Source organism: Pseudophryne corroboree, chromosome 6 (assembly GCF_028390025.1).
Source record: "Pseudophryne corroboree isolate aPseCor3 chromosome 6, aPseCor3.hap2, whole genome shotgun sequence".
Taxonomy (NCBI): domain Eukaryota; kingdom Metazoa; phylum Chordata; class Amphibia; order Anura; family Myobatrachidae; genus Pseudophryne; species Pseudophryne corroboree.
This window is the reverse complement of record NC_086449.1, coordinates 345,725,640-345,745,579: the sequence shown is the minus strand read 5'-3', so window position 1 is coordinate 345,745,579 and position 19,940 is coordinate 345,725,640. Positions and strand designations below refer to the sequence as shown.

The 19,940-nt window shown below is 46.3% G+C and overlaps 1 protein-coding gene across 2 annotated transcripts in view; it reads right to left on the bottom strand.

The window, feature by feature from the left end:
* The window catches only part of LACTB (lactamase beta), a 142,801-nt gene that overhangs the window by 35,287 nt on the left and 87,574 nt on the right, over window positions 1–19,940 (bottom strand). For both annotated transcript variants that reach the window (XM_063926526.1, XM_063926525.1), the window contains exons 4-5: window positions 17,497–17,818; window positions 16,495–16,660 (exon numbers count right to left, since the gene is read on the bottom strand). In XM_063926526.1, coding sequence (XP_063782596.1) covers window positions 16,495–16,660; window positions 17,497–17,818 — 488 coding nt within the window. The remainder of the gene's footprint in view (window positions 1–16,494; window positions 16,661–17,496; window positions 17,819–19,940) is intronic.

The following is a 19,940-nucleotide window of genomic DNA, read 5'->3' as shown; positions in this document are numbered from 1 at the left end:
ACCACGTACCGACACACACCGCAAACTCACAGGGAATGCTCTAATGAAGACAGGACCCACTAGCCCTTTTGGGGAGACAGAGGGAGAGTCTGCCAGCACACACCACAAAGCGCTATATATACAAGGGATATCCTTATATTAAGTGCTCCCTTATAGCTGCTTTAATATATATATATATAGCCATTAATGTGCCCCCCCTCTCTGTTTTACCCTGTTTCTGTAGTGCAGTGCAGGGGAGAGACCTGGGAGCCGTTCTGACCAGCGGAGCTGTGACAGAAAATGGCGCCGTGTGCTGAGGAGATAGGCCCCGCCCCTTTTTCGGCGGGTTCTTCTCCCGCTATTTTTCCAGTCAGGCAGGGGTTAAATATCTCCATATAGCCCCTATGGGCTATATGTGAGGTATTTTTAGCCTTGTATAAGGTTTATATTTGCCTCTCAGAGCGCCCCCCCCCAGCGCTCTGCACCCTCAGTGACTGCCCAGTGAAGTGTGCTGAGAGGAAAATGGCGCACAGCTGCAGTGCTGTGCGCTACCTTATGAAGACTGAGGAGTCTTCAGCCGCCGGTTTCCGGACCTCTTCACGCTTCAGCATCTGCAAGGGGGTCGGCGGCGCGGCTCCGGGACCGGACTCCACGGCTGGGCCTGTGTTCGGTCCCTCTGGAGCTAATGGTGTCCAGTAGCCAAGCAGCAAATCCACTCTGCATGCAGGTGAGTTTACTACTTTCCCCCTAAGTCCCACGTTGCAGTGATCCTGTTGCCAGCAGGACTCACTGTAAAGAAAAAAAACCTAAACTAAACTTTCTCTAAGCAGCTCTTTAGGAGAGCCACCTAGATTGCACCCTTCTCGTTCGGGCACAAAATCTAACTGGAGTCTGGAGGAGGGTCATAGGGGGAGGAGCCAGTGCACACCACCTGACCTAGTAAAGCTTTACTTTTTTGTGCCCTGTCTCCTGCGGAGCCGCTATTCCCCATGGTCCTTTCAGGAACCCCAGCATCCACTTAGGACGATAGAGAAACAATATAATTGTGGCATGTTTTTGTGGTTCTTGACCACTGCTCCTAGCATTCTTTCATGCTGTATTCTCCCTTATACATCTGGGCCCTGGAGTGTAGATTGCTTTCTTAAAGTATGTAGAACTCCTGTGTCTAGATATCTGTGCCTGACAAGGATATACCAGGTCTACAAGGAATAAAGTAGATATACCAATGAATGTTCTGTACATACAGCTGCAACCATGAATGTGTTAGAAGCCAAGAGAAAGCAACATAAAGTAGAAATCTGTCAGTAGTGTAAGCCGGTCACCGAAGTATGTATGCATGCTGGCAGCACTTTTAAAAATGAGAATAAAAAAAAATAAGAATTTACTTACCGATAATTCTATTTCTCGTAGTCCGTAGTGGATGCTGGGGACTCCGTAAGGACCATGGGGAATAGCGGCTCCGCAGGAAACTGGGCACAAAAGTAAAGCTTTAGAACTACCTGGTGTGCACTGGCTCCTCCCCCTATGACCCTCCTCCAAGCCTCAGTTAGGATACTGTGCCCGGACGAGCGTACACAATAAGGAAGGATTTTGAATCCCGGGTAAGACTCATACCAGCCACACCAATCACACTGTACAACTTGAGATCTGAACCCAGTTAACAGCATGATAACAGAGGAGCCTCTAGAAAAGATGGCTCACTACAGCAATAACCCGATTTTTTGGTAACAATAACTATGTACCAGTATTGCAGACAATCCGCACTTGGGATGGGCGCCCAGCATCCACTACGGACTACGAGAAATAGAATTATCGGTAAGTAAATTCTTATTTTCTCTAACGTCCTAAGTGGATGCTGGGGACTCCGTAAGGACCATGGGGATTATACCAAAGCTCCCAAACGGGCGGGAGAGTGCGGATGACTCTGCAGCACCAAATGAGAGAACTCCCGGTCCTCCTCAGCCAGGGTATCAAATTTGTAGAATTTTACAAACGTATTTGCTCCTGACCAAGTAGCTGCTCGGCAAAGTTGTAAAGCCGAGACCCCTCGGGCAGCCGCCCAAGATGAGCCCACCTTCCTTGTGGAATGGGCTTTTACAGATTTTGGCTGTGGCAGGCCTGCCACAGAATGTGCAAGCTGAATTGTACTACAAATCCAACGAGCAATAGTCTGCTTAGAAGCAGGAGCACCCAGCTTGTTGGGTGCATACAGAATAAACAACGAGTCAGATTTTCTGACTCCAGCCGTCCTGGAAACCTATATTTCCAGGGCTCTGACAACGTCTAGCAACTTGGAGTCCTCCAAGTCCCTAGTAGCCGCAGGCACCACAATAGGTTGATTCAGGTGAAACGCTGAAAACCACCTTAGGGAGAAACTGAGGACAAGTCCTCAATTCCGCCCTGTCCGAATGGAAAATCAGATGAGGGCTTTTACAGGATAAAGCCGCCAATTCTGACACGCACCTGGCCCAGGCCAGGGCCAACAGCATGACCACTTTCCATGTGAGATATTTTAACTCCACATATTTAAGTGGTTCAAACCAATGTGACTTTTGGAACCCAAAAACTACATTTAGATCCCAAGGTGCCACTGGAGGCACAAAAGGAGGCTGTATATACAGTACCCCTTTCACAAACGTCTGAACTTCAGGGACTGAAGCGAGTTCTTTTTGGAAGAAAATTGACAGGGCCGAAATTTGAACCTTAATGGACCCCCATTTCAGGCCCATAGACACTCCTGTTTGCAGGAAATGTAGGAATCGACCTAGTTGAAAATTTCTCCGTCGGGGCCTTACTGGCCTCGCACCACGCAACATATTTTCGCCAAATGCGGTGATAATGTTTTGCGGTTATATCTTTCCTGGCTTTGATCAGGATAGGGATGACTTCATCCGGAATGCCTTTTTCCTTCAGGATCCGGCGTTCAACCGCCCTGCCGTTAAACGCAGCCGCGGTAAGTCTTGGAACAGACAGGGTCCTTGCTGGAGCAGGTCCCTTCTTAGAGGTAGAGGCCACGGATCCTCCGTGAGCATCTCTTGAAGTTCCGGTTACCAAGTCCTTCTTGGCCAATCCGGAGCCACGAATATAGTGCTTACTCCTCTCCATCTTATAATTCTCAGTACCTTGGTTATGAGAGGCAGAGGAGGGAACACATACACTGACTGGTACACCCACTGTGTTACCAGAGCGTCTACAGCTATTGCCTGAGGGTCCCTTGACCTGGCGCAATACTTGTCGAGTTTTATAAACATGTGGAAGACTTCTGGGTGAAGTCCCCACTCTCCCGGGTGGAGGTCGTGTCTGCTGAGGAAGTCTGCTTCCCAGTTGTCCACTCCCGGAATGAATACTGCTGACAGTGCTATCACATGATTTTCCGCCCAGCGAAGAATCCTTGCAGCTTCTGCCATTGCCCTTCTGCTTCTTGTGTCACCCTGTCTGTTTACGTGGGTGACTGCCGTGATGTTGTCCAAATGGATCAACTCCGGGTGACCTTGAAGCAGAGGTCTTGCTGAGCTTAGAGCATTGTAAATGGCCCTTAGCTTCAGGATATTTATGTGAAGTGATGTCTCCAGGCTTGACCATAAGCTCTGGAAATTCCTTCCCTGTGTGACTGCTCCCCAGCCTCGCAGGCTGGCATCCGTGGTCACCAGGACCCAGTCCTGAATGTGCGGCCCTCTAGAAGATGAGCACTCTGCAACCACCACAGGAGAGACACCCTTGTGCTTGGTGACAGGGTTATCCGCTGATGCATCTGAAGATGCGACCCAGACCATTTGTCCAGCAGGTCCCACTGGAAAGTTCTTGCGTGGAATCTGCCGCATGGGATTGCTTCATAGGAAGCCACCATTTTTTCCAGAACCATCTCATTGATGTACTGAGACTTGGCTCGGTTATAGGAGGTTCCCGACTAGCTCGGATAACTCCCTGACTTTCTCCTCCGGGAGAAACACCTTTTTCTGAACTGTGTCCAGGATCATCCCTAAGAACAGAAGACGAGTCGTCGGAATCAGCTGCGATTTTGGAATATTGAGAATCCAATCGTGCTGCCGCAACACTACCTGAGATAGTGCTACACCGACCTCCAACTGTTCCCTGGATCTTACCCTTATCAGGGAATCGTCCAAGTAAGGGATAACTAAAATTCCCTTCCTTTGAAGGAGTATCATCATTTCGGCCATTACCTTGGTAAAGACCCGGGGTGCCGTGGACCATCTATACGGCAGCGTCTGAAACTGATAGTGACAGTTCTGTACCATAAACCTGAGGTACCCTTGGTGAGAAGGGTAAATTGGGACATGAAGGTAAGCATCCTTGATGTACCGAGACATCATGTAGTCCTCTTCTTCCAGGTTCGCAATCACTGCTCTGAGTGACTCAATCTTGAATTTGAACCTCTGTATGTAAGTGTTCAAAGATTTTAGATTTAGAATCGGTCTCACCGAGCCGTCCGGCTTCGGTACCACAACAGTGTGGAATAATACCCCGTTCCCTGTTGCAGGAGGGGTACCTTGATTATCACCTGCTGGGAATACAGCTTGTGAATGGCTTCCAAAACTGTCTCCCTGTCAGAAGGAGACATCGGTAAAGCCGACTTTAGGAAACGGCGAGGGGGAGACGTCTCGAATTCCAATTTGTACCCCTGAGATATCACCTGAAGGATCCAGGGGTCTACTTGCGAGTGAGCCCACTGCGCGCTGAAATTCATTGAGACGGGCCCCCACCGTGCCCGATTCTGCTTGTAAAGCCCCAGCGTCATACTGAGGGCTTGGCAGAGGCGGGAGAGGGTTTCTGTTCCTGGGAACTGGCTGATTTCTGCAGCCTTTTTCCTCTCCCTCTGTCACGGGGCAGAAATGAGGAACCTTTTGCCCGCTTGCCCACGAAATAACTGCACCTGATAATACGGCGTCTTCTCATGTTGAGAGGCGACCTGGGGTACAAACGTGGATTTCCCAGCTGTTGCCGTGGCCACCAGGTCTGAAAGACCGACCCCAAATAACTCCTCCCCTTAATAAGGCAATACTTCCAAATGCCGTTTGGAATCCGCATCACCTGACCACTGTCGTGTCCATAACCCTCTACTGGTAGAAATGGACAACGCACTTAGACTTGATGCCAGTCGGCAAATATTCCGCTGTGCATCACGCATATATAGAAATGCATCTTTTAAATGCTCTATAGGCAATAATATACTGTCCCTATCTAGGGTATCAATATTTTCAGTCAGGGAATCCGACCACGCCAACCCAGCACTGCACATCCAGGCTGAGGCGATTGCTGGTCGCAGTATAACACCAGTATGTGTGTAAATACCTTTTAGGATGCCCTCCTGCTTTCTATCAGCAGGATCCTTAAGGGCGGCCATCTCAGGAGAGGGTAGAGCCCTTGTTCTTACAAGCGTGTGAGCGCTTTATCCACCCTAGGGGGTGTTTCCCAACGCACCCTAACCTCTGGCGGGAAAGGATATAATGCCAATAACATTTTAGAAATTATCAGTTGTTATCGGGGGAAAACCACGCATCATCACACACCTCATTTAATTTCTCAGATTCAGGAAAACTACAGGTAGTTTTTCCTCACCGAACATAATACCCCTTTTTGGTGGTACTCGTATTATCAGAAATGTGTAAAACATTTTTCATTGCCTCAATCATGTAACGTGTGGCCCTACTGGAAGTCACATTTGTCTCTTCACCGTCGACACTGGAGTCAGTATCCGTGTCGGCGTCTATATCTGCCATCTGAGGTAACGGGTGCTTTAGAGCCCCTGACGGCCTATGAGACGTCTGGACAGGCACAAGCTGAGTAGCCGGCTGTCTCATGTCAACCACTGTCTTTTATACAGAGCTGACACTGTTACGTAATTCCTTCCAACAGTTCATCCACTCAGGTGTCGACCCCCTAGGGGGTGACATCACTATTACAGGCAATCTGCTCCGTCTCCACATCATTTTTCTCCTCATACATGTCGACACAAACGTACCGACATACAGCACACACACAGGGAATGCTCTGATAGAGGACAGGACCCCACTAGCCCTTTGGGGAGACAGAGGGAGAGTTTGCCAGCACACACCAGAGCGCTATATATATACAGGGATAACCTTATATAAGTGTTTTTCCCCTTATAGCTGCTGTATCTTTAATACTGCGCGTAATTAGTGCCCCCCTTCTCTTTTTTAACCCTTTCTGTAGTGTAGTGACTGCAGGGGAGAGCCAGGGAGCTTCCCTCCAACGGAGCTGTGAGGGAAAATGGCGCCAGTGTGCTGAGGAGATAGGCTCCGCCCCCTTCTCTGCGGCCTTATCTCCCGTTTTTCTATGTATTCTGGCAGGGGTTAAATTCATCCATATAGCCCAGGAGCTATATGTGATGCATTTTTTGCCATCCAAGGTGTTTTTATTGCGTCTCAGGGCGCCCCCCCCCAGCGCCCTGCACCCTCAGTGACCGGAGTGTGAAGTGTGCTGAGAGCAATGGCGCACAGCTGCAGTGCTGTGCGCTACCTTGTTGAAGACAGGACGTCTTCTGCCGACGATTTTCCGGACCTCTTCTGTCTTCTGGCTCTGTAAGGGGGCCGGCGGCGCGGCTCTGGGACCCATCCATGGCTGGGCCTGTGATCGTCCCTCTGGAGCTAATGTCCAGTAGCCTAAGAAGCCCAATCCACTCTGCACGCAGCGCTTCTTCTCCCCTTAGTCCCTCGATGCAGTGAGCCTGTTGCCAGCAGGTCTCACTGAAAATAAAAAACCTAAAACTAAACTTTTCACTAAGCAGCTCAGGAGAGCCACCTAGTGTGCACCCTTCTCGTTCGGGCACAAAAATCTAACTGAGGCTTGGAGGAGGGTCATAGGGGGAGGAGCCAGTGCACACCAGGTAGTTCTAAAGCTTTACTTTTGTGCCCAGTCTCCTGCGGAGCCGCTATTCCCCATGGTCCTTACGGAGTCCCCAGCATCCACTTAGGACGTTAGAGAAAATGAAAATGGTGGGAAAGTTACCTCTATCTTCCCCACCATACAACTTAGAAATATTGGGTACCCTTGCTTGAAAGAGGGGAGTCTCAAACCATGCGACCACATAACGACTAATATCTGGTGATCACACAGATTACCAGGCATTAACCCACTGCACTACAGAAAAATAATGTAGTCCAGCCATGGGAGAAGATCTCCCCAACCAGGCTACAAATAATTAAGCGCACCCACTAAAGAAAGAGTGGTATCCCTTCTTTCAAATGATGGGCCCCATAATACTTATTGCCTGGTCATCCCCAGGCAGGGTTACCCCACGTTACGGAAAATGTTTTCAGTATATGACAACTGTAAACAGAGTGTGCAACCATATTTGAAAGCGGGGAGTCCTCACTTATGTGTCCCACTAGTAGTTATTAACGGGTGAGCGCAAGATATTATCCTGTGATCCAGAGAACAGAAGTTTTCCATATATGGGAGGGAGGGTACTATGTGCCCATTCATGGCCAAAATTACACCTGTAAATGCAACCCCCTTAGCTGCTATTGTGTCACCAAGCGCTACAACAACAAAAAAATAGATTTTCATAGATGGGGTTGGGGGGGCAGGGACACATTGAGCCCCATCTCCTCCGTACTTGCCCGCAACACACATAGGGGCACCCTGTTTTGAAAGAGGGGATTCTCCTCTCTCAAACGATGTGCCCCCTTAGTAGTTATTGTCTGGTGATCATCAAATATAAAACATTTTAATCAAATGCATTTTTATTTCAAGCGCTGAGTTATTTTGAGTTATTTTGTCAAAACCTACACAAAGTAGAAACCTGCATTTTAGGATTTTGGAAAGGTGGATTATTGGTGAAACAAAAACCATAAAGTATTTCTTTGTGCTGTTTATAAGATGAAAAATAGTATCACTGCTTTTAGGTCCTTTCCTAGAAATTTTAATTGAAAAAACCAACATCACTTATTGGGCCATTTGAATTACTTTATTTGTTGATGTATTAATATGAGTGAAAAGACTAATTGGGGGGAGGGGGATGTCAAAGGGTGTGAGAATCAGGGTGTGAGAGTTTTCCAGTTTGTTGTTTTTTTTAAAAGTGGCAATCATTTACATGGCAAAACCAGGTTTATTTTGCCATGTAAAGGATTGCCACTTTAAAAAAAAAAAAAAAAAAAAATAAGATTTTAAACCTACCGGTAAATCTTTTTCTCCTAGTCCGTAGAGGATGCTGTGGACTCCGTAAGGACCATGGGGTATAGACGGGCTCCGCAGGAGACATGGGCACTCTAAAGACTTTAGATGGGTGTGCACTGGCTCCTCCCTCTATGCCCCTCCTCCAGACCTCAGTTAGAGAACTGTGCCCAGAGGAGACGGACAGTACGAGGAAAGGATTTTTGTTAATCTAAGGGCAAGATACATACCAGCCCACACCATCCACACTGTACAACTAGGAACATACGAAACAGTTAACAGTATGAAACAAAACAGCATCAGCCAGAGACTGATCAAAACTGTAACATAACCCTTATGTAAGCAATAACTATATACAAGTCTTGCAGAATTTAGTCCGCACTGGGACAGGCGCCCAGCATCCTCTACGGACTAGGAGAAAAAGATTTACCCGTAGGTTTAAAATCTTTTACCCCTTTCACACCGCAGCTATAACCTGGTAAATTGCAGTTTTTTAAGCCTTCCAAAACGGTTCTAGCTGCGGTGTGAAAGGGCCACTTTGAATTTACTGGTTACAGATTACTGGTATTTTAAAACTGTTAAAAAGCAGGGTCCTACACGGTTCAAACCCGTTTCATTGTGCAATGTGAAAGGCTCTGAAATGGTATTTCCAAACCACAGAAGGTGATAGGCTGTCTCCATTCGTGATGTCACCAGGCAGAAGCAGGAAATAAACTGGAGGAAACACGAGAGTTAAGAAGCATTTTTTTTTACACAGAATACAGTTGAAAATGGCAAATTGGAGTGATGAGGAGGTTAGGGAACTGCTTAGGATGAGAGGGAATGAAGAAATTGCTAGACAAATCACTGGGACAGTGAAGGATGCAGTAATCTACAAAAACATGGTAAAGATGCTTGAAGCTGCTGGGTTCCATCGTACGACTAGCCAAATTGTTAATAATTAATTAATAATTATTAATAATGTGTGGGCCAGAAAAGTCCATTTAAAATGACAACCACTGTTTTCTATGGGAGAAACGGGTTCAGTGTGAAAGGTACCAAAACGGTAATGAAACGGTAATATACCAGTTACAACATGCGATGTGAAGTGGGTTTAACTGCTCAGACCCGTTTTAAGAACCATTTAAAGAACCGTTTCAAAAGCATGGTTTGCGATGTGAAAGCAGCATTATTTTCTCTTACGTCCTAGAGGATGCTGGGGACTCCGTAAGGACCATGGGGATTATACCAAAGCTCCAGACCGGGCGGGAGAGTGCGGATAACTCTGCAGCACCGATTGAGCAAACATGAGGTCCTCCTCAGCCAAGGTATCAAACTTGTAGAATTTAGCAAAAGTGTTTGAACTCGACCAAGTAGCCGCTCGGCAAAGTTGCAATGCCGAGACACCTCGGGCAGCCGCCCAAGAAGAGCCCACCATCCTAGTGGAATGGGCCTTTACCGAATTTGGTACCGGCAATCCAGCCGTAGAATGAGCCTGCTGGATCGTGTTACATATCCAGCGAGCAATAGTCTGCTTAGAAGCAGGAGCGCCAACTTTGTTGGCCGCATACAGGACAAACAGTGCCTCTGTTTTTCGAACTCGAGCCGTCCTGGCTACATAAATTTTTAAGGCCGTGACTACATCAAGGGACTTGGAATCCTCTAAGTCCCACGTAGCCACAGGCACCACAATAGGTTGGTTCATATGAAATGACGAAACCACCTTAGGCAGAAATTGAGGACGAGTTCTCAACTCTGCTCGATCCACATGGAAAATCGGATAGGGGCTCTTGAGACAAAGCCACCAATTCGGACACCCGCCTTGCAGATGCCAGGGCCAGCAACATGACTACTTTCCAAGGGAGAAATTTTTAAATCAACCGTTTGAAGAGGTTCAAACCAGTGTGATTTTAGGAACTGTAACACCACGTTAAGGTCCCATGGTGCCACTTGGGGCACAAAAGGAGGCTGGATGTGCAGTACTCCCTTCACAAAAGTTTGGACTTCCGGGAGAGAAGCCAATTCCTTCTGAAAGAATATTGATAGGGCCGAAATCTGTACCTTAATGGAGCCTAACTTTAGGCCCATATCCACTCCTGTTTGTAGAAAGTGGAGAAAACGGCCCAGGTGGAAATCTTCCGTAGGAGCATTCTTGGCTTCACACCAAGATACATACTTCCTCCAGATACGGTGATAGTGTTTCGCCGTCACCTCCTTCCTAGCCTTTATCAGAGTAGGGATGACTTCCTCCAGAATACCTTTCCCCGCTAGGATTCGGTGTTCAACCGCCATGCCGTCAAACGTAACCGTGGTAAGTCTTGGAACACGCAGGGCCCCTGCTGCAACAGGTCCTCCCTGAGAAGAAGAGGCCACGGATCTTCTGTGAGCATGTCCTGAAGATCTGAATACCAGGCCCTTCGAGGCCAATCTGGAACAATGAGTATTGTCTGCACTCTTTTTCGTCTTATGATTCTCAATATTTTTGAGATGAGAGGAAGAGGAGGGAACACATAGACCGACTGAAACACCCATGGTGTCACCAGGGCGTCTACCGCTACTGCCTGAGGGTCCCTTGACCTGGCACAATATCTCCAAAGCTTCTTGTTGAGGCGTGACGCCATCATGTCTATTTGAAGAAGTCCCCAACGACTTGTTATCTCTGCAAAAACTTCTTGATGAAGTCCCCACTCTCCTGGATGGAGATCGTGTCTGCTGAGGAAGTCTGCTTCCCAGTTGTCCACTCCCAGAATGAAGACTGCTGACAGAGCGCTTACGTGATTTTCCGCCCAGCGAAGAATCCTGGTTGCTTCCGCCATTGCCACTCTGCTCCTTGTCCCGCCTTGGCGGTTTACATGAGCCACGGCTGTGACGTTGTCTGATTGAATCAGAACCGGGAGGCCCCGAAGAAGATTCTCCGCTTATCGTAGGTCGTTGTATATGGCCCTCAATTCCAGTACGTTGATGTGTAGACAAGCCTCCTGGCTTGACCATAGTCCCTGAAATTTTCTTCCTTGTGTGACTGCTCGCCAACCACTGAGGCTCGCATCCGTGGTCACCAGAACCCAGTCTTGAATGCCGAACCTGCGACCCTCGAGAAGGTGAGTACTCTGCAGCCACCACAGGAGAGACACCCTGGCCCTGGGGGACAGGCTTATTTTCTGATGTATTTGTAGATGAGACCCCGACCACTTGTCCAGAAGGTCCCACTGAAATGTCCTCGCATGGAACCTGCCGAAGGGGATGGCCTCATAGGTCGCCACCATTTTTCCCAGTACTCGAGTGCATTGATGGACTGACACTCTTTTTGGTTTTAGCAGGTCCCTGACCATGTTCTGGAGTTCCTGGGATTTTTCCATTGGGAGAAAAACCCTCTTCTGTTCCGTGTCCAGAATCATGCCTAAGAAAGATAGCCGAGTCGTTGGAATCAACTGTGACTTTGGTAGATTTAGAATCCAGCCATGCTGCTGCAGCACTCTCAGGGAGAGCGACACGCTTTTCAGCAACTGATCTCTCGATCTCGCTTTTATCAGGAGATCGTCCAAGTACGGGATAATTGCGACTCCCTGCCTGCGCAGGAGCACCATAATTTCCGCCAATACCTTGGTGAAAATCCTCGGGGCCGTGGAAAGCCCAAACGGCAACGTCTGAAACTGGTAATGACAGTCCTGTGCAGCGAATCTCAGGTATGCCGGATAAGGGGGATATATGGGGACATGAAGGTATGCATCCTTTATGTCTAGAGACACCATAAACCCCCCCCCCCTTCCAGGCTGGAGATAACTGCCCGGAGCGATTCCATCTTGAATTTGAACTTTTTCCAGTACAGGTTTAGGGATTTTAGATTCAGAATGGGTCTGACCGAGCCATCCGGTTTCGGGACCACAAACAGAGTTGAATAGTACCCCTTCCCTGTTGGACTAGGGGAACCTTGATAATCACTTGCTGTTGACACAGTTTTTGAATTGCAGATAAAACTATTTCCCTCTATGGGGGAGAAGCTGGTAAAGCAGATTTGAAAAAATCGGCGAGGAGGCACCTCGAATTCCAGCTTGTAGCCTTGGGATACAATTTCCATCGCCCAAGGATCCGCGTCTGACTGAACCCAGACGTGGCTGAAGAGTCGAAGACGTGCCCCCACCGGCGCGGACTCCCTCAGAGGAGCCCCAGCGTCATGCGGTGGATTTAGTAGAAGCCGGGGAGGAATTCTGCTCCTGGGAACTAGCCGTAGCAGGCATTCTTTTCCCTCTACCTTTACCTCTGGCGAGGAAGGAAGAGCCCGACCTCTTCTGGACTTATGCGACCGAAAGGACTGCATCTGATATTGTGGTGTTTTCTTTTGCTGTGGGGGAACATAAGGTAAAAAAGTAGATTTACCCGCGGTAGCTGTGGAAACCAGGTCCGCGAGACCCTCCCCAAATAAAACCTCACCCTTGTAAGGCAAAATTTCCATGTGTCTCTTTGAGTCGGCATCACCCGTCCATTGGCAGGTCCACAGGGCTCGCCTAGCAGAAATTGCCATGGCATTGGCTCTTGAACCTAACAGCCCCACGTCTCTCGCAGCGTCTCTCATATATAAGGCTGCGTCTTTAATGTGACCCAAACTCAATAAAATACTATCCCTATCTAGGGTATCAATGTCAGATGACAAGTTATCTGCCCATGCTGCTACTGCGCTACATACCCAAGCCGACGCGATTGCCGGTCTGAGCAAGGCACCCGTATGTGCATAAATTGATTTTAAGGTAGTCTCCTGTCTGCGACCAGCAGGATCCTTCAGGGCTGTCGTGTCTGGGGACGGTAGCGCCACCTTTTTGGACAAGCGCGTCAAAGCTTGTCCACCCTGGGCGAGGATTCCCACCGTAACCTGTCCTGTGCTGGGAAAGGATACGCCATAAGAATTCTCTTGGGATTCTGCAGTTTCTTATCTGGAGTTTCCCAAGCCTTTTCAAATAACGCGTTCAGCTTATGAGATGGGGGAAAGGTGACCTCAGGCTTCTTTTCCTTAAACATGCATACCCTCGTGTCAGGGACAGAGGGGTCATCTGTGATATGCAAAACATCTTTTATTGCAATAATCATATAATTAATACTTTTGGCCACCCTTGGGTGTAACCTCGCATCATCGTAGTCGACACTGGAGTCAGAATCCGTGTCGGTATCAGTGTCTGCTACTTGGGACAGGGGACGTTTCTGAGACCCTGGAGGGCCCTGTGATACAGCCAAAGCCATGGACTGACTCCCTGGTTTATCTCTGGACTCTGCTTTGTCCATTCTCTTATGTAATAAAGACACATTTGCATTTAAAACATTCCACATATCCAACCAATCAGGTGTCGGCGTCACCGACGGAGACACCACAATCATCTGCTCTACCTCCTCCTTAGATGAGCCTTCCGCTTCAGACATACCGACACCCCCACACACTCAGGGATATATATACATATATGGAGACAGTCCCCCAATAAGGCCCTTCGGAGAGACGGAGAGAGAGTATGCCAGCACACACCCAGCGCCACCGGACACTGGAATAAAATCCCAGTCAGTACAGCGCTTTTATATAAATATACTCACTGCGCCAAATAAATGTGCCCCCCCCCCCCCTCTTTTTTGCCCTCTGTACATGTGTTCAGCAGGGGAGAGTCCAGGGAGCCAGCTTCTCCGCAGCGTGCTGTGGAGAAAATGGCGCTGGTTAGTGCTGAGGGATCAAGCTCTGCCCCCTCAACGGCGGGCTTCGGTCCCGCTCAAATCCTTATACTAGCGGGGGTTTTTGCAATATACAGCCTCCGCAGTATATACCTATGCCAGTGTCCCTAGAGGTTTCATAATTGCTGACCAGGGCGCCCTCCCCTGCGCCCTGCACCCATACAGTGCCACCAGTGTGTGTAAATGCGGGAGCAATGGCGCGCAGAGTTACCGCTGCGCAGTACCTCAATGAAGATCTGAAGTCTTCAGCCGCCTTTGAAGTCTTCTTTCTTCTCATACTCACCCGGCTTCTATCTTCCGGCTCTGTGAGGAGGACGGCGGCACGGCTCCGGGACGAACGGCGAGGGTGAGACCTCCGACCCTCTGGAGCTAATGGTGTCCAGTAGCCTAAGAAGCAGAGCCTATCATTTAAGTAGGTCTGCTTCTCTCTCCTCAGTCCCACGATGCAGGGAGCCTGTTGCCAGCAGTGCTCCCTGAAAATAAAAAACCTAACAAAAGTCTTTTACAGAGAAACTCAGTAGAGCTCCCCATGCAGTGCACCCAGTCACCTCTGGGCACAGGATCTAACTGAGGTCTGGAGGAGGGGCATAGAGGGAGGAGCCAGTGCACACCCATCTAAAGTCTTTAGAGTGCCCATGTCTACTGCAGAGCCCGTCTATACCCCATGGTCCTTACGGAGTCCCCAGCATCCTCTAGGACGTAAGAGGAAAAAACACAGAAAAAGTAACACAAAATCTCTAACATCCTGATTCTCACATCCTATTACATCCCCCGGTAGATATTTTCGGAAATGACAGAGTCTTCTGAAGAAAAAAGGTATAATTTGTGTGGGAACTGCTTAAAAAACAAATCATTGATATTTGTGTTTGAATGTGACTAGCGCAAATGTAAAAAAAATGACCTCAATACAAGGGTGAGAAAACCCTCAGCGAAGTGGTGATGCAATATCAACATTTACTTAAATGGTGCTACAAAACACTGCAGTACTGGACAGTGGCTATAACAAGCCTATACGCAAAAAATAAGACTTAAACTGGGTACACACTTTGCAACCATGAGCCCCAGCGACGCAGCTGTGCAATGTAACCATACATCAAACTGCCGTACATATGCTACACACTGACGCAGTGTATCGTTACATGCTGCATGTAACTACACCGTTAGCCGTGGAATGGTCCATTGGACATGCAGTACTTCCAATTGGACGAGTCAATGAACAACGGCCTGGGGGTACACATAATACTAGGCATACGATATATAGCTCCAATCCACATCGGAATGATACATCGGATGACAGATAGTACCATATGTACCCAACTTTACTTTATAGTTTTTCACCTTCATGATTCATTTAAGAAAATTATGATTTGGAATATAGGCTTAGTGGTCCTTGTAGTAACTTGGCTATAAATAATACTTGGTTGAATGCCATCTGCCTAGAAACTGGTTTTCAATTCTCTATTCAGACTTGCACACAGTTGGCTCAGGACTATAGCAGACATGAGGCCGTCACGCTGAGGGCAGGGAAGCGTAGGTGGGCATGAGTACTGTACTGAGCACATTACTGGTGATGCTGAGATAGTGATGTGGTGAGCATGAAGCTTGGCACATAGCTGTATTTGGTGTGACTTGGTCTGCTATGTACAGCATTTACCTTTTGCAATACAGGTTGAGTATCCCTTATCCGAAATGCTTGGGACCAGAGGTATTTTGGATATCGTATTTTTCCGTATTTTAGAATAATTGCATACCATAATGAGATATCATGGCGATGGGACCCAAGTCTAAGCACAGAATGCATTTATGTTACATATACACCTTATACACACAGCCTGAAGGTCATTTTAGCCAATATTTTTTATAACTTTGTGCATTAAACAAAGTGTGTCTACATTCACACAATTCATTTATGTTTCATATACACCTTATACACACAGCCTGAAGGTCATTTAATACAATATTTTTAATAACTTTGTGTATTAAACAAAGTTTGTGTACATTGAGTCATCAAAAAACAAAGGTTTCACTATCTCACTCTCACTCAAAAAAGTCCGTATTTCGGAATATTCCGTATTTCGGAATATTTGGATATGGGATACTCAACCTGTATTAGTAACTTAATTGCAATAATGTGCTCACTCCATCCGGCAAGCCAGAGTACATTTAGTTCTGCAATACTGTGACACTCCATAGGGAAAAAAAATTGAATGGCACTAGCCCAAGCCATAACAACAACAACAACTCAGTTATACAAGGGGGGGGGGGGGGGGTTTGTAAATCATGCTTATAATAGAAAGAAATCTTATTTTAGCCAATGGATGCTACATCAATATTTACTTTTCCAAATATTTAAGACTGATAAAACAACCATAATACTACTGTAATTATATTTTCCATTTTAGTTTGGAAGAGACCTGCTATTTTTAAAAGCCACGATGGCTACACAGCAGAGGTTGTTACTAATGAGCATACAAACATTTTTGGGGAGTTGACTTTGATAAACTGATGAAGAATAGAACATACTGTGTGAGGTGTTTTTAATTCCTTTCATAGTGTTTCTGGGACTTCAGCAAGGGGAAAAAAGTAATTTTAAGTACATGAAACTATTATAGTATATTTCTCAATGATTATTATCTCTGCTCTTTCCTGTCTGCATCACCCCCGGCTATGTTATTGTACCTGGCTCTGTTGTATATAATTGGCTCATGTTCCTCAGGCACAGTGTTCTTCATACCCAGATCTTTGAACATCTGCAGCATATAATCCAGGAACTCTTGCCCTGAGGCGCGTTCCACCACAGCGCTTAGCAAGGTCCAGGCATGAGTGGAATATAGGAACTGTGACCCTGGAAAGGAAAGGAAACAGCTTAAGAAGATAAAGTGACAAAAAACAGTCAGGACAGCTATGATAGACACGTGACTAAATATGGATAATAGGTAGGAATGAAAAGAGAAATACAAAATACATGGAATATTAAGAATGGAGAAGCATAAGGATGGCACAGAGAAGAAAGGCATGGTTAGTGTGCAGATGGGGTTAGTTGACAACTAAACTGAAATGTCAGTGTCGACACCGAATGTTGACATTTGACATGTTGTCCATGTCAACATTCAGGCCATGTTGACATACCGGTGTCAACATTCTGAATGTTGATTTTTTTTATACCTCACCCTATAATAGATGTACTCTGAAATATAATAAAATGCAAAAGAGGAAACAGAACAAACCTGTGATAAGAAACGTCAATAAGGGAGTGTATTCTGGGTATCTTAATGCTACAGAGAGTTTTCTTTAACTACCATTTGATGTTAGCATCATTTCATTGCTGGTTATGGGGATTCTCTATGCGGGTTTTATTTGTTTTCTGCACAGATAAGATGGCCCATATGCTGTGATATCACCAGCAATATCAGGTAACAGACCACCTTTCTCAGTGGTGAGGCCCAAAACAAGTGCGATGACTAGAATTATTAGACCAAAAGCAAATGGAAATGCAGCATAATGTGGTAGAAAGGTGACTGCTACCTGTTTATGTGAAGTCCCCTGCTGGTAGCACTAAAACTCCATAGTAAGGTGGAAGTGATTCCAGATGCTCACACCAAGCACCACACAGACAAATGATGTCCAATTTGTCCATTCATGAAATGTGCATGTTATCATGTTTCTGACATTCATTCCTACCTGGTTTGAAAACCAAAGGATCATTTTTAAACAGCTCCAAAGAATCTATCACACTCTCAAACTTGTCCTTTATATAATACTCTTCTGGTACAATTGGAGAACTCTTCTGGGAATTTTTTGTATCTAAGTTTTTGTTTTTGCAGTGTTCCCCGGCTTTCGTAGGTGCAGCATCCTCTGACAATACTTTCTCCGGGGTCTTCTCTGGAGATAATGCTTTCTTAGAGGATTTCTTGGCAATTATTTTCCGGACTTTCTGGATATCCTTTTCATAATGCCTGATCCCACTTAGATGAGAGACCAATAACCTGGTTGTTATGGTCACCTGAAGTAAAAAGAAAAAAAGACAGACGACAACTTGGAAAACTTTTATAGAGATGAGTATACACTATGAATAGAAAAGCAACGGACATTGAAAACATTTGCCATTGTGAGGAATCTTATGACCAAAGATCCATTTTACTTTGCTGTATTCTCCCATATGTCTTGATACATTTGTTATATATGTAGTCTGGTTTCTAAATAATTAAAAAAACATCTAAAATATATAAAAACAGCCATTTTTACTTCCAAAACTATAAGAGAACTCAAACATTAAACTATCATCTTAGTGAAGTCTATTATTGGAAAACAATGGCAGCAGACAGACATAATGGAGAGATTCCCGATAATAGACCCTGATATCCTATCAAACTGGCCACCTACATGACTGGATAAATTGTCAGGCCAACACAAAGAATATACTGCTGCAGTATATGACATTCAGTTAAACAAACATTACAACTAGCTAGCATATTGTGAATTATTTAAGAGCAGTGTTAAATGGAACTTTGGCGCTAGTGTTTTTCCAGCTAGAATTCTAGCATTCTTAGAACTGATGACACACGACAGCTTGAAGTAAAAGCGGAATGCTCTTTTCTTAGGAGAGTGATCAAACTATAAAGATGATGCATGCAATGTTTTCTAAACATAGTTCTATACATGTGACAGACTGGGGATTGCTACGGTGTGATATGCAGATATTCATCACGTAGACAGTGATAAAACGTAAACATGTTAAATGTCAACATATCGTCCCTGCTCCTGACGGCTGCAATGACTCCAGCATGGCTTCCAGGTCTCATCGGTCATTTCAACAATGTTGGCATCATAATGGTCGACACTGTGGCGTTGATATTAAAAATGTTGATCTATGACTGCATATCATTGATATACCTTTACTTACATTTGTTAGCAGACCCATTGAGCTTTCTTATAGGAAGCACACTGGCATTCAAAGCGTCTGTTTGACACCACTGTTACAGTCTCTCCCATCTCCCTTTCTCAAGGGTGCAGGTATTTAGTGATAAGAAAGAAAAGGTGAGGGGAATGCGGTTTATGCTGATTTGCTGAGAAGCATTTATCCTTAAAAGAGAAATCCTAAAAATACTGATAATCTATAGAGAATAGCCTGTAATTTTTAAAAAAAAGGGGAATTTAGTACCTACCAGTAATTCCTTTTCTCGTAGTCCGTAGTGGATACTGGGAATTGAAGATTAACATGGGGTATAGATCGGGTCCACTGGAGCCTGGCACTTTAACAAATTAATAGTGTGTGCTGGCTCCTCCCCACTATGCCCCTCCTAGCAGACTCCGTCTAGGAAAACTGTGCCCGAGGAGACGGACATACTTTGAGAGAAGGATATAACACAAAAAGCGGTGAGGTAACGAACCAACACACACACACACACACACACACACACACACACACACACACACACACACACACACACAATATAACAAGATAGCAGAGCTAACCAAAACAGAGGAAAGCAACGCTAACTATAGAAGACGGATAGCAACGCTAACCAAACATGGAACAGGGCAAGCAACAGCAAACCCAACCAAGAACGCTTACAACCAGGTAAGCAGGAAACAAAGCACTGAGATGGGCGCCCAGTATCCACTTCGGACTACGAGAAAAGGAAGGTAATAAATTCCCGTTTTCTCCAACGTCCTAGTGGATACTGGGAATTGAAGATTAAGATGGGGACGTCCCAAAGCTCCCAGAACGGGTGGGAGAGTGCGGAGACCTCTGCAAAGGTGTTGAACCTGTAGAACTTTACGAATGTGCTCGAACCAGACCAAGTAGCTGCCCGGCACAACTGTAAAGCCGAGACACCCCGGGCAGCCGCCCAGGAAGAACCCACCGACATTGTGTAGTGGGCCTGAATAGAAGACGGCAGCGGTAGAGCTGATGAAGTATAGTAATAGTCAATCTGAGCCACCTAGCAATGGACTACTTAGAGGCAGGGTGACCAATCATAGTAGAATCATAAAGGACAAAAAGCGAATCAGAGTTCCTGTGACGAGCAGTCCTTTTGATCTAGACCTTCAAAGCCCTAACCACATACAGGGACGTTGGAGCAATGGAAGTGTCGGATAACACTGGAACCACAATTGGTTGA